Source organism: Acipenser ruthenus, chromosome 8 (assembly GCF_902713425.1).
Source record: "Acipenser ruthenus chromosome 8, fAciRut3.2 maternal haplotype, whole genome shotgun sequence".
Taxonomy (NCBI): Eukaryota; Metazoa; Chordata; class Actinopteri; order Acipenseriformes; family Acipenseridae; genus Acipenser; species Acipenser ruthenus.
This window is the reverse complement of record NC_081196.1, coordinates 38,337,007-38,352,035: the sequence shown is the minus strand read 5'-3', so window position 1 is coordinate 38,352,035 and position 15,029 is coordinate 38,337,007. Positions and strand designations below refer to the sequence as shown.

Sequence of the window (15,029 nt, the reverse complement as noted above, 5' to 3'; positions counted from 1 at the left end):
TTTATTCTAATTTGGCTGAGATACTTCTAATAGAGTAACTGTTTAGCTGTTCATAATGCTGCACCCCACAGGCCTGCTTGAAGTATTACAACAGTAAACCACCCAGGAACACAACACACACACATTTGGTTATTCAAATAGATTTATTAGTACTGGTATTACAGAAAAAAAGGGTGGATTAAAAGTAAGCAATCTTGAAATCATGTCCCCCACAGTGGTTCTGCTTTTCAGATCTATGCTGCTGGATTATTCATTCTTGAACAGCAACACAGAGCACCTTAAAAACAAACAGTAATGATTTAAAGACACACACTCATATTGGAATGTTTTTGCACAACACAGAACATCTTACAGCTCAGTTTAAATTCTACAGTGTTTGATTGTATCCACAGGTAGCTAGTGAAGCGCAACACAGTGCTACCTCATAAAGGTCCTTACATGCTAAGGTAGAGTACATCTAAAACTTACTGTTACAATCAGTGCTCAAGTCCCCCCCAAAAAATTCCCCTAACGCACTGTATCATTTCAACAACAGTTAAACATTACCAAGAATAACATAAAGTAGAAGCCTGTTCATCCGAACAGCTGGAGAACATAGCAATGGTTTGTATTAGTGAGCGTTCAGATGTTTACAAAAACAGCAATACACGAACATATATTGCACTCTAAAGGTTTATTTGAAAATGAGTATTTTTCTGATCGCCCCAAACCTGCATTTTACACTGTACGTAACGTCGCTCTGCAAAGCACGTCTGACAGCGGTACTGAAGTGTTGTACACAAGTACATTAAATGTAAAGCTGATTCAAACAAGTGAAATGCGTTTTTTTTTATTTGTATGCACATTCATTGCTTTCACAATTTTTTTTTATAGTTAAAAAAAAAAAGAAAAACTATAAACTGAATACAGTACTGAAAACAAGTTTCAATACTATTCTCAAAACAGCAGGCTGTATTCCAGAGTGCTGTTGGTCCTTCAGTTTTACACATACATTTGTGTGGATATTTCCCCCAAAACAACAACGAACACAGTTTGAAATTAAATAAGCGATCACACAGTACCACGTCTTTCTTAACAGTTTGTCTAACTAGGGTTCCACCTGTAATGTGTAACTTATGTTTCTTATCAATAAATTCACATTTTCTATTTTAACTGTCTTATCTCTTCAAACAACGTAAAACGTTTTTACTGAATTAAAAAAAAAAAAAAAAAAAAAAAACTGGTATTGTTCAAAATTGAAGATTATATAACATGGCTAGGCAACGATCTGAATGCAGCTCCCAACAATATAGACATGAAACCCCCGGACCGGCACAAGCAGGTAACTAAGAACTTGAACTTGAAGCATATGTGGAAGCGACTAAAAGTGTAAATCACGGTCAGCACATACTAGCATAGAAACAAAAATCACATCCCTCTTCCCACAGTATATAATGAGTAAAAGTTAAATGCATTCATATTTTATGGGGTTTTTTTTTTACATTTGCTTTTGGAATTTCTAAATATTGTGTATATAAATCAGTGGTCACGAACACCAAAATAAATGTTACTTTTCGTAACTTTAATATGGTAAGACTAGTGTTTCAAATATCTATTAACTAAAAACAAAAGGTCTTCATGAATTTATATAACAAACATGCACATACCGTACAGTGCTAAAGTGTACATACTGTAACAGTTACACCCCTGCTGTTGTTATGTATTTATTGTTAATAAATACAGTAACGTACACTTATGTGGAAATATGGAAATTGAACTTACCTGTTACAGTTGTTTTAGGCTTGTTAATGACAGACAAGTAGGACAGTATCCCATTACGCTTTTTATCAGACATTACAATCAGTGGTGTAGTGGTAAATGAACGTTTGGTGGAGCTGAACAGATAGATTGAACAAATAAACACGAACAGATTGATTGTTCCTGCCCACCCACCATTATTGTCTTTTCCAATGAGCACACAGAGAGGCTGACGTGGGTCTGTGACCACACTCAGACAGTGCGAGTTTGCTGTCTCAACGTCCAGAATGAGGCGATATTCTTTGATATATTTTCACATGTGTATGGTCAAATTCCAACATAGTTTGCTGGAAAAGATTTCTGTTTATTTTCAAAAAGGTTCCAAAAAAGTTGTGACAACTCCATTCCAGCTACCAAAAAAAGTGCAGGAACGCCGTTCTGATGCATTCCGCCAGGACTCCAGCACTGGTTACAATGACCGTGAATTAACCTAATTCGTAGGATGAGGCAGAGAGTCAAAGCCAAGCTAGTCAAAATGCTGTATCTATAATACAGGGATGGGAATAAGACTCCTATTGCATAGCAGGGTCACCCATTCCAGGTTTTAGTACAAGCTTGATTAGCCAAAATGTGTAAGTAACATGCTCAGGTGTGTCTCACAGTAAAACCAGGAATGGAGCAAATTGATATTCCATGGGAGTTTTATTTCCATCCTAGTAATACTTTTTTTTTTTTTAATATGGTCACCAATAATAAGTCCTTGCATTATTCACACCATTCATCTGACAGGAGAGTATTCTAAGTCAGTGTTCATGTCCTTTACATGTTTAATTTTCCTTCCCATATTCCTCAATTCACTTACCTTGAAACTTAATTTTTAATTTTCATCTTTTTCTGTGGGACATCATCTATAATACAAGAGAAGAAGAATTAAGTCAAATTGGCAAACAAGCCCAAGAAAAAGTAAATATTGGTTTGAAAAATATGATTCTCAGAACCTAAGGACTATTTTTCAGGAAAAAAAGTAAAAAAAATAAAAAATAAACAAATAACATGACAAATATAATGGCTAATGGCAATTTGTACAATTTTAGCATAACAATGATCTTTTTGTTATTTTAGAACTTCTTTAAATATATGCTTTTAGGATAACACCACAATAATTGAAACATGAAACCAGCAACTAAATCTAAATATATATTTTAAAAATTCAGATGGTTTAGTTGTGAATTATAATGTCTTGCTCTATGCAGCAGGAAGGCCTTCAATGGTCCCGCCTCCCAGGTCATGACAGGAAACAGAATGCAGGAGATGACACTGTGACAGCCTGCCGCATGTTTAACTGCTGTATATACAAACAAGCTTTCTTACCTGTGTCCTCTTCCAGAGCTTGCTCCTCTGTCTCCCTGTCTCCTGGCTGATTCAGTTGATACTCCAGGGACTCCACCTCAAGCAGCTCAGCCTGAAATCTGTCTTCCAGGTCCTTGTTGCTCTTCAAAAAGTCCCTCAGTCTGTGTAAATCAGTGAGGTCCTACAAATTTCATTTTAAACATATCATGAAACAAATAAAATAAATAAAATAAATAAATAACTAAAACAACGAGCAACTCATACTTACTGAAGCAGAGGCATAATCCCATAAAATATTTTTTTAAAACAACACATCAGCAGAAGACAAGGATACAAACCTTTGTCAATTCTAAAATTAGACACCGCTACAATGTACTAACTATGCTTTAAACTCCATTTTCTTATCCATGATTAGCGTTATTAATATTATTACTGGCCCCACTGTTGTTTTTTTTCTCTTGTTTTTTTTTTTTTTTTTTTTTTTTAACATTAATTCAGCATATGCAAACATTTCAACTGTTTGGCCAATATCTTTTGGTATGCTATGGAATCCATTGTACCATGTATTGTAACTCATTACCTCACTGATGTCTCTCCCCGCCGCTTCCACTTCTGGTATGTGTTTCAGTTCTAGAAGCAGATCCTCAATCTTTCTTTCATACTGACACAGCCACTATGACACCTTCATTTCACAGGAATGCATCAGCTCATTGCGGCTTTTTATTACCTAAGGAAGGAGACAAAACAGGACCTACTGCGAAATTTAAAATTAAAAAATGTCCTGCTTTGAGTTGATTCTCAAATGCCCAGCTTCACAGTGTGAAAAAAAGCATCTGCAACTTTGTGAGATAACAGTACGTCCATTTGCTTTTGTTATTTATACTTGGTGTTCAGATACCTGTAACTAAAACTCATACACTCCCTGGCAAACTGGCCAGAGCCAACCAGAGCAGTCATGTTCACAAAGAGCTGGAATGGAATGGTCCACTTTGTCCACTCATGCACTAGAGGGAGCCATGGTGCTTGATAGTGCCACCAACAGGTAGCAATTGTGTTACATGGTAGGAGTAATCGATTATATATATATATATATATATATATATATATTATATATATATATATATATAACTGCACACAACATGAATAATAATGTATGTTGTTTGAATCTCTGTTTTATCTTATGCAACAGATTCCTCTAAGATGCAGTTCAAATTGCATATAAAATCCACAAGAGGCTACTTTTCAAAAACATTTGCCTAATGATACAACTCGTAGGTATCAACATTATGTCTCATTGGACTACAGTGACTCTTCTGTTTTCCTTACAGTGCTCCTGGTGATTTACCTCTCTGACTTTGTGCTGGTTGACGAAGCTGAAGTGGTCGCAGAAGTTGATGAGGTTGAGCAGCGCCGCAGCGTCGCATTTCTCCGGACCCGGAACGTCTGCCTGTCCGCGAGGCATGTAGGCCTGCAGAAAGGACAAGAGTGTGCGCTCAAACACACTGCCTCAGCTCTGGTGTAAGAGCTCACTGTCGTATAACACTGCATAAAACTGAACAGCGGCACATCGAACCAATTAAAGATAAAGGGCTGTAAAAACCCATGCTGATAGATTCAAGTATAAAAAAGAAAAAAGAAGAATGCTGAAAAATAATGGCAGTATCAAGCTCTTGTGCTCCTGGAATATAATTTGTTCTTGATCATTCTGCAGATTTAAATGCACTGCAGTAGCAAAGAGAAGTCTACACTTCCTTCCTCTCTGTGCTGTATCACTTCTTGTAGTAAAGGTCAATTTCCATGGTCTGGTGAAAGCGCCTCCCTCGCCCTCTGGCTGTCCGTGCAAGTGAGTAAGATAAAGAAAGTTTAAACCAATACCAGGAAGAGCAGTTTGAACTTAAAGAATATACATATCCAGTTCAGTAAACAAGCAAAGACCAGAAAATCTTCAGCACAAATGTAAGGGAACCAGGGATAATGTTGCTTAGTCTAATATTAGGTAAGAAAAAGGGTTTTTAAAAAGACTGCTTGGTCCCCAAACAATACTGGTCAGTCCCATGTGTAACAAGCAGGGTTGTGTGACGCAGAGATGCAGGCGAGCTCAGCTCTTTTGCATAGTGGTTAAGGTGCTCACATAAAGTGTGCAGGGTCGCCAGCTCACGCCTAGCCTCAGCCCCGTTACACATACATACAATCACTCAACCATCCCTGTCTTACTATGATATGTATACCTCTAAAAACAATGGAAACGGGATCATTCTATGTAGCAGACCCTCTGTACGTGTGTCTGTGGGTGTGGGATAATGCTGTTACCTTCGCCAGCTCCCAGTGCTGAGAGGGCCACAGCCAGGGTTTGCAGTTGCCCCAGTTAATGACTCCTCCCCGATTAGTGTGGTGTTTCAAAACCTCCTTCTTCCACTAGTCACACAATGAACAGGCAGATTGGAAATGGAGCGAGTAAGAAATGCTAGTCACAAAAACATAAAAATAAACACATACAGAACTGGTACTATCCATATGTGGCCCTATTACTAGAATTTGCTGCAAGTACATGTTGTTAGGAAGCTACTAGTGGCCACTTTAAATGCAATACAAGTAGATATTTTTCATAATGAGCTTCCTAGGCTATGAGGACCTTGGTAATAAAAAAGTGGATTCATGTATCTGTGGCTGTTTTTTTTTTTTCCCAACGCAGCACTACAAATTCTTACAGTAAATGTACATTATAACAATCCTGTACTGTATATTTAATATAGTAATGGAAGCTTTTGCTTTCGCCATGCAGCACACTAACAGGTAAATATCACTTACTGTACACTGACTGTAGTAGGCAACCAATGGGTTAGACTTGTGCCACAGCATACTTATTGAGCCCTTAAATCTGAGACGCATGGTCTGCCCACTGTGTTCACTGAACCAATGCAGCAGCACAGAGGAAGTCTGCTCTTGTGTTGAAATAGGAGTTCTGCTCTTGAATGAACTGTGTGTATATGCATACACGCAAAGAGGCCAGTGTCAGAATATCTAAATCAGTTATTAAAATAACTCTTGACATGTCTTTAAGTGTGCTCACGAAGGCTGACTGACGTGAAACTACGACAGTCGTAATGCGCGTCCGCATTTGGATTTCACGTTCTCACCTGGTTCCCTCGAGGTTTGCAGTAGTTTGCACACCGTTGCCCTCTCCGGAGCACGGGGTTATTCCTTGACAGTTTTTGGTGGAAGGATCTCATTTCGTTAGTCACAAACCCTTTGCAACCCGTCTCTCAGTTTTAAAAGGCAATAACCCGCTTTCAGCCAGTTTTTGTATTCAACATCGTTTAGACGGAGACTCAACTCCGCGAATACCATCTTATTGGAAATGTACTTCAGATGCAAACATTGGTTTAAATACTAACTATTTACGGCAGAAAAAAGACTCAGGCTACACAGACACTGCTTCTGTAACGTTACCGTACTTTCACCTATTTGTTCTTTTCTTAGTTTCTCCGTGGTTATTCGGGCTGTTTTAATTGCAATTTACTTTTAAAACGGGTTTTCTATTTTGTTTAATTTGTGACCATTTTTTTTTGTGCAGACACGTTTTCATTTCCTGTATTACTGAAAACTGCGCATGCTCAGTACATGTTAAGTTTCGTTTCAGTTAAGAGGTGAAATACAATAAGGCAATTGAAATGTATGGTTTTGGAATATCTTTTGGACGTATCGTATGTTAAGATACCGTGAAAACGAACACAGTGCATGACATGTTTCAGAATGGCATGTTTTATTATTATTATTATTATTATTATTATTATTTGTATGTGCGTCATGCCTCCCAGAGTTCGTTCAAGCGAGCAAAAGAAGCCAGAGTGTGCAAGGATTGGCAATCATTGACCCCACCAGCATGCTAGTACGGGCTGTGTTGTATTAAGGCAATAATCGTACCGTCTGTAATTACACTTTATACGGTATGTAACATAATTGTTGCAAGACCATGAAAAGGAATGGGGACAGCAAAAATATATATGACAATGTTAAGCGTGTTGTTTTGGGTTTTTTTTTTGTTTCAATTTGGAAATGGAGGTGTTGCATTAGCTTTCAAACTCACATACAGGCAGACGTGGTTATTTTATATTCGTTCTTGTCTGTTTTTATGAAATCCATATAAAATCCCTCACATAATTAATGCAAGAAAAGTTAAACACACAACATTAGCTTGAATTTAAGTGAAGCCCAACTTGGATTACCTAACAAAATTTATTAAAGGTTATATTACTTTTCTTGGGCAGTCAGTTGTGATTTAAGGTTCAATGCACATAAATACAAGTGGTGAACATTTCTAGAGAAGTGAGACAAGCCTAAATGGGCATGAAAGAGTCCTGATCTGCAGTATAATCCCATCAGTGCCATTCTGCCTCAAGACATTTGACAGGTTCTGAAATTGGCAAGTTCTTCTGAATGAAAATAGTGCTTCACAGTGATGGCAGAGAATAGGTGGCAGCAAGCAGACAGCAGACTATGGAACTGATACAGACAGGAATGTGTGTCACAGGCAGGCCTTGTGAAGAATCCAATATTGAGCCAAACGTGTTTCTACTCAGCCTGACACATTGAAAAATACGACGTTACGCCTGCTCACTGCCACGTGGGCAGAGATTTGAAACATCTCAAATCCAGTTGATGGTTGAATCTTGAATATAATCTCAAATCCTTGGTCCAGGAAATCCAATTAAGCAAATAAGCTCAGGTATTGCTTTTCATCTTGTGCCTCAGGACACATGAAGTAGAGCTAACAAAATCATTCCATGAATCTTATCTGTTGTGTACCTCCAGTCGTTGTGCAGTTTTAAATGTGCATTCTTGTCATTATACAAAGTCGCCTCTCCTAGTGACCGACATGTTTTGCAGCTAATACTGTAACATACTGTTTGATCTTGTAGATATGAAGGTGAAATGACCCAGGAAGTGAAAGACGCCCTGAATGAAAGGCAAGCAAACTGAGAGCTTCCTCTAACCTGGTTTAGTACCAGATACTGCATTTTAAAAAGGACATTGCTGTAAAATGTATTTCAGAACTGCACATTTCAGACCTGTAAGATTTATGGAATTATTCTGTTCGATACCAGCACTTAAATACTGCTCCATGTTACATGCCAGAAAATAAAACTGAATGAGAGAAACATCAGGCTCTAGGTTCACCGGCACAGTAAGCTCACATCCCAAAGCATTCAGGTACCATTTACATGTCTCTTTTCTTTAAGAGATGAAGGGCAGAATGGTATCAGAAAGGTACCTGAAGTATCATTTGAGTAATGGGCACAACATAGTTCTTCAATCCCGTAGAGTCAAGTTCAATGCAGAATAGGGGTGTGACGATTGTGAACCATGATACTTTCTTTAGGATATATCGTATCGTAATAGAGGTATGAGTTGTTTGCATTGTGATACAAGACCAAAAGCACAACAGATCTCATTCTAGTTCACCAAATGGTTCTTGAATGGAGAATAAGTGTGGTTTAGTCTGTATGAATACTTACTCTCCCAATCTCATTACATTTTGTCCTTTAACAAAATAGTCCATCATTACCCCTTTCATGCATGGCGACCTCATATGTAGCCATCAAGCCCATCACATGTACTCTGATTTCTATTGTACTGCGATCTGAGTAACGTTGCACCCCTAGTGCAGACATTTAAATGTCGCACAGGTATACTGCCCACCATTTAACAATTACTCAGGGCTTAAAACACCACCACCAAGTCCCTAGAATGGAAGGATCACGCCAGGTATTGATTTCTTTATCAATTTATTAAATAGTACTTGTCTGTGACAGACAACAGAATCAGACCTTTTGTTTTGTAAAGACTCAAAGCAGTCTTAATAAAATACGGCTTCATTATAAAGTTTGTTGTCACAGTCTCAATTCAAAGTGACAGGCTTAAATGAAAAGAAATTAATTTAGGCTACAACATCAAAAAGAAATTAAAAAAAGAAATATTTACATAATGTACTAATAAAAGTAAGCCATTTCCAATACCCTAGCATTTGTTTCTCACAGTATAAAAAAAAGAAACATTTTGAATAAAAGTTCATGGTAAAGAGTCCTCCTTATTGGACTGTATTTCCTTAAATCCCAGCATATAAAACAATATACAACAGCAGGTAAACAAACCTATTTACTCTTTTATTACATCATTTTTTATTTAAGAAGTGCATCTCTGAAAAAATAGATTCATAGTTTTTTTCTTTTCTTCTAATCTTTAGCTCTTTAAAATAATTTATGACTGGCTTCCCAATTTGCATTGGTTCCTGTTTGGCTGCAGTCTGTAACTTCTTATAAAAAGTTGGGCTGATCTTCATTTTGAGTCCTTTTCTCTGAAGAGAATATGCTATGGTCTGCCTCCAGGGGGCAGTGTGAGGTTTGCCATCAGTTCGTGCACTGCTGCAAATATTGTGCATTCACCTGCAAGAGACATAAAAATTACATTTGTCAGGAAGTGTCAAACCACTACGAGCATGAAAATCTCAAACTGCGACTGAATTATCGCATTTTCAGTTCTGCTCATGTCAGCTACCCCGTGGAATTCTGGCCACAACTGGCAATGGAGCCTTTGACACACAGCAAATGAGGGCTTTACAAGTGCTAAATACACCTGAGGAAAGTATGGCTCACAATTCGTTGGCTGCCAGCCAATTAACTTAGGCACAGAAGTTGTGAAAATAGCCACTTCAAATAATTTAACAATACTACCCATCCACAGTTTGGCAATACCTCAGTGAAAACAGTTCCAACAGACCTGGTTAATATCAAAATCAGAATTTTTCTTATGTTCTAATGACTCTCTTTATAATTTGGTACAAGGCTCCATGCAATTCCTCACCCACCAACTACTTTGGGGAGATTAGTTACTGCATGGCTCCAAAACATTAAAAAGTAGTCACACACAGTCAATTGCAACGAACTAGAAGTAGCGCACTAAAAGGGGATGATCCTGTGGTTAGTATGGAGGACTGCACTAATGGCAGACTGCATGGTAGTTTCAATGTCAATGAATCAAGCACCTCCAGATAGACTGCAGGTTAGGGTTTAAGATATTCACAGTCGCAAAGAACACAATGCATCAGCCTTCTGCCCCTTAGAGGACTGCTCAAGAAGGTATTACGGTAGTCCAGTGAATCTTTAGACTAAGAGCTCTGCTAACTTGTTACTCATATGCATATAACCCTTTGAAGTTTATTTTCAATGTAGTAAACAAAGTTGTTCTTTTTAATTAATACAACATTGAGTTAACAATTAGGAATGTGTAAATAAAAAAAAACTTGAAATTTATTTAGATACCATCCATTTTAATTGCCAATATATATTTAAAAAAAGGTTATATTAATAGTTATGTTATCCACAAGATTTTAAAAAGAAAACAGAATACTGCCATGTTCACTAACCCCCCCCCATTTAGATCACTGCAATTCCTGTTATTTTGGTTTGATAGAGAGACCCTCCTCAGAGTGCAGTACTGGAGACGGATGTGCCCTGATGGATGAGACTCACTCTGGCGCGGAGGGTGCATCTCGTGAAAGCGCTTCAGGATGCTGCTGACCATGAGCGCGGCGGCCCCGGAGGAGCTCTGCTGCCGAGGAATGTCAGCCTGCTGTGTCATCCCGTTGGCCATGTCATGCACGATGGGCACGATGATACTGATGGGCTCCTGAGGGGACGGCATCCGCTGGGTCAACTGGAGCTGAACGAGACAACGGCAACAGAAACAAAGCATTGTTGAATATACAGTACCGGACCTCTACAAGTTAAAACGCCACAAAGCGGGTCATAAAAAAAAGTTTAACTTGAATGAAATAATAATTACAATCCAATCTTCTTGAAGTGTTGAGTTCTTACAAAAGTAACTATTTCAGTGTAAATGCTTTTTTGTTTTTTTTATTTAGTCGTTGACAATGATTTTTACCCCAGTTTTCTCCCCATTTGGAATTGCCAATTGTGTTATTAAATCCTGGTTCACCGCTGCAACCCCCCGGCGACTCGGGGAAACAGAGGCTGAAACACGAATCCTCCGAAACGTGTTCCTGCCAATTCGTCATTTTTCACACTGCGGATCCACAGCGAAGCCATCAGACCTATAGTGCCGGAGGACAACACAGATCTGAATGGCTCCACTGCAGACCCGCAGGCGCCCTATCAGCCACAGGGGTCGCTTGTGCGTGGTGAACTGTGGACTGCCCTGCCGACCTAAGCCCTCCCTACCCGGGCGGCGCTTGGCCAGTTGTGCGCTGCCTCCTGGAACCCATGGTCATGGACGGCAATGACGTAGCCTGGATTCGAACCTGCGATCTCCAGGTAAATGCTTTTTTTTTTAATTCACAAAAAACATCCAAAATGTTTAAAACAAATTCCTTTTATACTAAGCAAAATATGAAATATGCCACGATCCATTCAGTGGCTTTGATTACTGTAGTGGCAGGCAGCACCAGGATTATAGGCTTCCTTCCTAGAAGCAATACTCAAGTCTTTTTACCATCATTGGCTGCAAGCAATAAAATACCAACAGTAGCAGTTGTCAGGGTGTGAAACACTTACAAAGAACAGCATTTTGGATTTGAGCACCACAGCGATGGTCCCGGGAGGAGCAATGGGAGGGGCGCTGGGGGGGATGGTCAGGCAGAACTGCACGTTCCACTTCAGCTGGGCAGCCTGGTCTGGGAACTGGTTCAACAACAAACACAACATAAGCAGGCTTCCCACTCAATAGGAGGGTTCTTTTTTTTTGTTCATGGCTCTTACACCATAAAGTTTAAATCTTTGCTATTATTTGTAAAACAGTACTTTTTAGAATCACAAGCATCGTAAACAGGCTACCTAGTTTGCAGGGAAACTGGATTACATTTCATACAACAGAAATTATAAATACAAAAAATCTTGTTTGTTGCCAGTCTGCACATTTGTGTTCTTAACTCTTTCCACACAGCAGACCTGCATTGAACTTGGTGCTGAAATAGTTCAAATACTGGAAATGATTTCTATTTTGACTTCCTGGGAAGTTAATGGACCCATCCTGCTTGGCTATCTTCAGGGATTTCTACCGGTGTAAAAGGTACTTATGAGATGTGCAACATACATGTCAAAAATCCAGTATGGTTAAAAAAAAAAAAAAAAAAACACACACACACACACACAACACCACCACACACAACACATATTTGATTGAAATTCTGTTGCCAAATGATCATTCCTTTGTGATGCAAACCTGTGCATGACAAATACCATAGTTCAAAGTTTGCACAGATAGCTTTAAGAGTTCATAAAAGGGTGCAGACAGCAACATCAAGTCACTTACCAGCTCCAGTTTCATGATTCGTACACAGTCCCTGAGGATATGAGTGGGAGCCCCCAACAGCTTTGTAAAGGCATTTAGTGTATTGTATTTAAACGGTGGTCCTGCGACCTACAAGGGGGAGGAGGAGGAAAGAAAACCGAAGTGTTAATATTTCTGTCCACAGGACTAACATCAACCAGTTGAAAAATATATGAAGACAGCCTGGCTCATATCATTACAAGTACAACTTCAAGTGTTTTTGTATTCTCTTGAAACCTAGAAAGCTAATTTAAAAATAAAAATAAAATGTAAAAATTGTGGAGAGAATTTTTATAATATACTATAAATGTAAATTTTAAAACACTCCCTCCCAAGATCTAACCATTAGGCCACACTACTTCCATTCTCCGATGTCTTCTAATAAATAATCTATTTATAATCTTTTTTATTGGTTTAATCTGACATTGCATTGCATTTGTAAAATACAGGATTTTGAATGTGTGCTCTCAAAGGATGAAGAACTGCTTCGAGGGATCCGCTTGCCCCATTTTTGTTCCAGCTTCTGTGATAAATACCATTATATGCATTTTTAATTAACACTTTGTACATTTGATAGGCATGCACCACATGGTAGCTGTACCCAGCAAATGTTTAATATTAAATATAGTTAGAGGGTTTGGTTACTTCAAACTGGTAAATTTTGGAAGCTCTAAATCGCTTTTACCCTGCAATTTTGGCAAACTGCTTGACTGCTTATCTGCAACTGGTTCTGTTTTCTAAAGATAATAAATTGTTCCTTGAATTTTTGGCTTGACAGACTTCTGCTAAATACACCGTCACTTGATCCACAGCTACGTCATATAGTGAGAGGGCCTCAATCAGTATTAGTGGAGGAATGAACCATGAATTTAAAATGTTTTTTGTTAACATGTTTGTTTTGTATTTTTTCATTACAGAACGGAGAAGAAAACTGGATTGCATGATTTCTAACATTTCCTGTAACAAATGTTTTTTACTATAGTAAATGTTTTTTTGTTTTACTATACTCAAGAGTTACACAGATTACTGTAGGAAAAAGCCCTTACCCTCATTTCGAAGAACTTCTCCAGGACCTGCAGCTCCTCCTGGGACCAGGGGCCTGTGTTTTCTGGGGTCACCTTCAGCTGCAGCGTCTCGTAGTTCTTGGGGTTTAGAGCGACTCTGCATTTCAACACTTCAGTCTTGAACATGATCACTCCGGGTTCATTAGAGTTCACAATCTGCAGCTGGAAGGAAGGAAACCACAAAGCTAAAAGATTGCATATCTAACACAAACAACAATATGGGTCTTATTGTACCCCAGTGCAAAAAAATAAAAATGTTACGCTGCAAAAATGGGGCACACCTAATATTTTCAACACTCACTTTAAATTGAAAACTATTTTGATCATTGTAAAAACTTGATAACTAATAGGACATTAAATGTTGTAGCAAAAATGTACGATATATTTACTTCTAAAATTGTTTTAGATTCAAATTTCCAAACACTACGCCACTGAATTAGTAAACTTATTTTTGTAATAATTGGTGGATTGATTCCACAGAACCTGGGCTGCACACATTCAAATCTTACTGCAGTGTGCCATTTTATTTCTAGCTTTTGACTGACAAATGAACACAGTGCAAAGAATGGCAAATAAATTAGTGCATTATGACACCTGATAAGCTGGCAAAATGAAGAGCGAGGCGGGGGAGAGCTGAGAGAGAACAAAGGAAACCAACTTCCTTTACATTTTGCTTTTTGGTATGGTTACTAGGAGACTGAATATCACCTGAAAAACGTGTTCATATATGTAGATTGTTTTGTTCCGAATTCACCATAGTTTTGTGAAATAACCAAATAAATCAGTTTCTCCCTCTCGCTAGATAACATACACAGTAAATGAGTTGACATTTTCTAGCTGCCAACGGGGATGTACAAAATCTGTTTTGAATTTATTAGTGTCGATTCAACTGATCTAAAATAGTGGCAGATCTGTTTAGATCAATTTAATAGATGCCATTATGATAAAATACGAAACACAATATCAAACACATGTAATCTACAATCAATACTGATACTCAACTAGGAGCTCAAAAATATTTGGTCAACGTAAATCAGTTTCACAGAAGACTTAAATAAATAAATTCCTTGCACCATTCCTTAGTCCTCTTCAGAATGCCTGCTTGTTCACGAGGCAGTGTAAAGAGCCATTTGGTTTTTGGAAGAAGAATTGCAATGGGGTGTTGTGGAAGAGTGGAGGACAGATCTCAAACCCCAGTGCATTAGAGCGGACATTTTGAAATGAGCTTTGAAACACTTAAAAAGTTAGAAGAGTAAAATGTTGTCAGGGTGTTAACAATGAAAAGAAAAATTACAGGTATGTGTGGCGGGGTACTCCCGTCCATGCATTTATTTTGTATTATTTTCTGCATTGTTGGTGTTTTATTCTTTGGGTGTATTGTGTGTATTATTAGTGTAGGTATGTGGCAGCATGGCAGGGTGAAAGCTGCAAAAACTTGTGGGAATGTGGCTGGAGCCATCAACTGAATAAATGATTCAATTAAGGCTCCAGCCACAGGTGTATAAAATAGGCGCTCATGGGTGACAATTTAGA

The 15,029-nt window shown here is 38.3% G+C and overlaps 2 protein-coding genes across 4 annotated transcripts in view; both read right to left on the bottom strand.

Moving 5' to 3' along the window:
- Positions 1–133: 133 nt before the first annotated feature.
- On the bottom strand, positions 134–6,679 carry LOC117407333 (uncharacterized protein CXorf38 homolog). Of its 2 annotated transcripts, none has more exons than XR_009329373.1 (7): positions 6,225–6,679; positions 5,398–5,551; positions 4,433–4,555; positions 3,668–3,814; positions 3,109–3,268; positions 2,600–2,645; positions 134–277 (listed from the first exon to the last, which is right to left on the bottom strand). XR_009329373.1 is itself a non-coding variant. In XM_034922935.2 (7 exons), exons 1-4 carry the CDS (start codon positions 6,315–6,317, stop codon positions 3,761–3,763), a joined length of 375 nt encoding a protein of 124 aa, XP_034778826.1. In that variant the 5' UTR covers positions 6,318–6,679; the 3' UTR covers positions 134–277; positions 2,600–2,645; positions 3,109–3,268; positions 3,668–3,760. The 2 variants fall into 2 exon arrangements, 1 of the variants encoding a protein (XP_034778826.1); XM_034922935.2 differs by having other exon boundaries at positions 5,398–5,502.
- A 2,177-nt stretch (positions 6,680–8,856) lies between these two features.
- The window catches only part of LOC117407318 (mediator of RNA polymerase II transcription subunit 14-like), a 36,273-nt gene continuing 30,100 nt past the window's right edge, over positions 8,857–15,029 (bottom strand). For both annotated transcript variants that reach the window (XM_059028915.1, XM_059028916.1), the window contains 5 exons: positions 13,479–13,658; positions 12,415–12,522; positions 11,658–11,783; positions 10,617–10,806; positions 8,857–9,530 (listed from right to left, as the gene is read on the bottom strand). In XM_059028915.1, the coding sequence (XP_058884898.1) occupies positions 9,457–9,530; positions 10,617–10,806; positions 11,658–11,783; positions 12,415–12,522; positions 13,479–13,658 (678 nt within the window). In that variant the 3' untranslated portion in view covers positions 8,857–9,456. The remainder of the gene's footprint in view (positions 9,531–10,616; positions 10,807–11,657; positions 11,784–12,414; positions 12,523–13,478; positions 13,659–15,029) is intronic.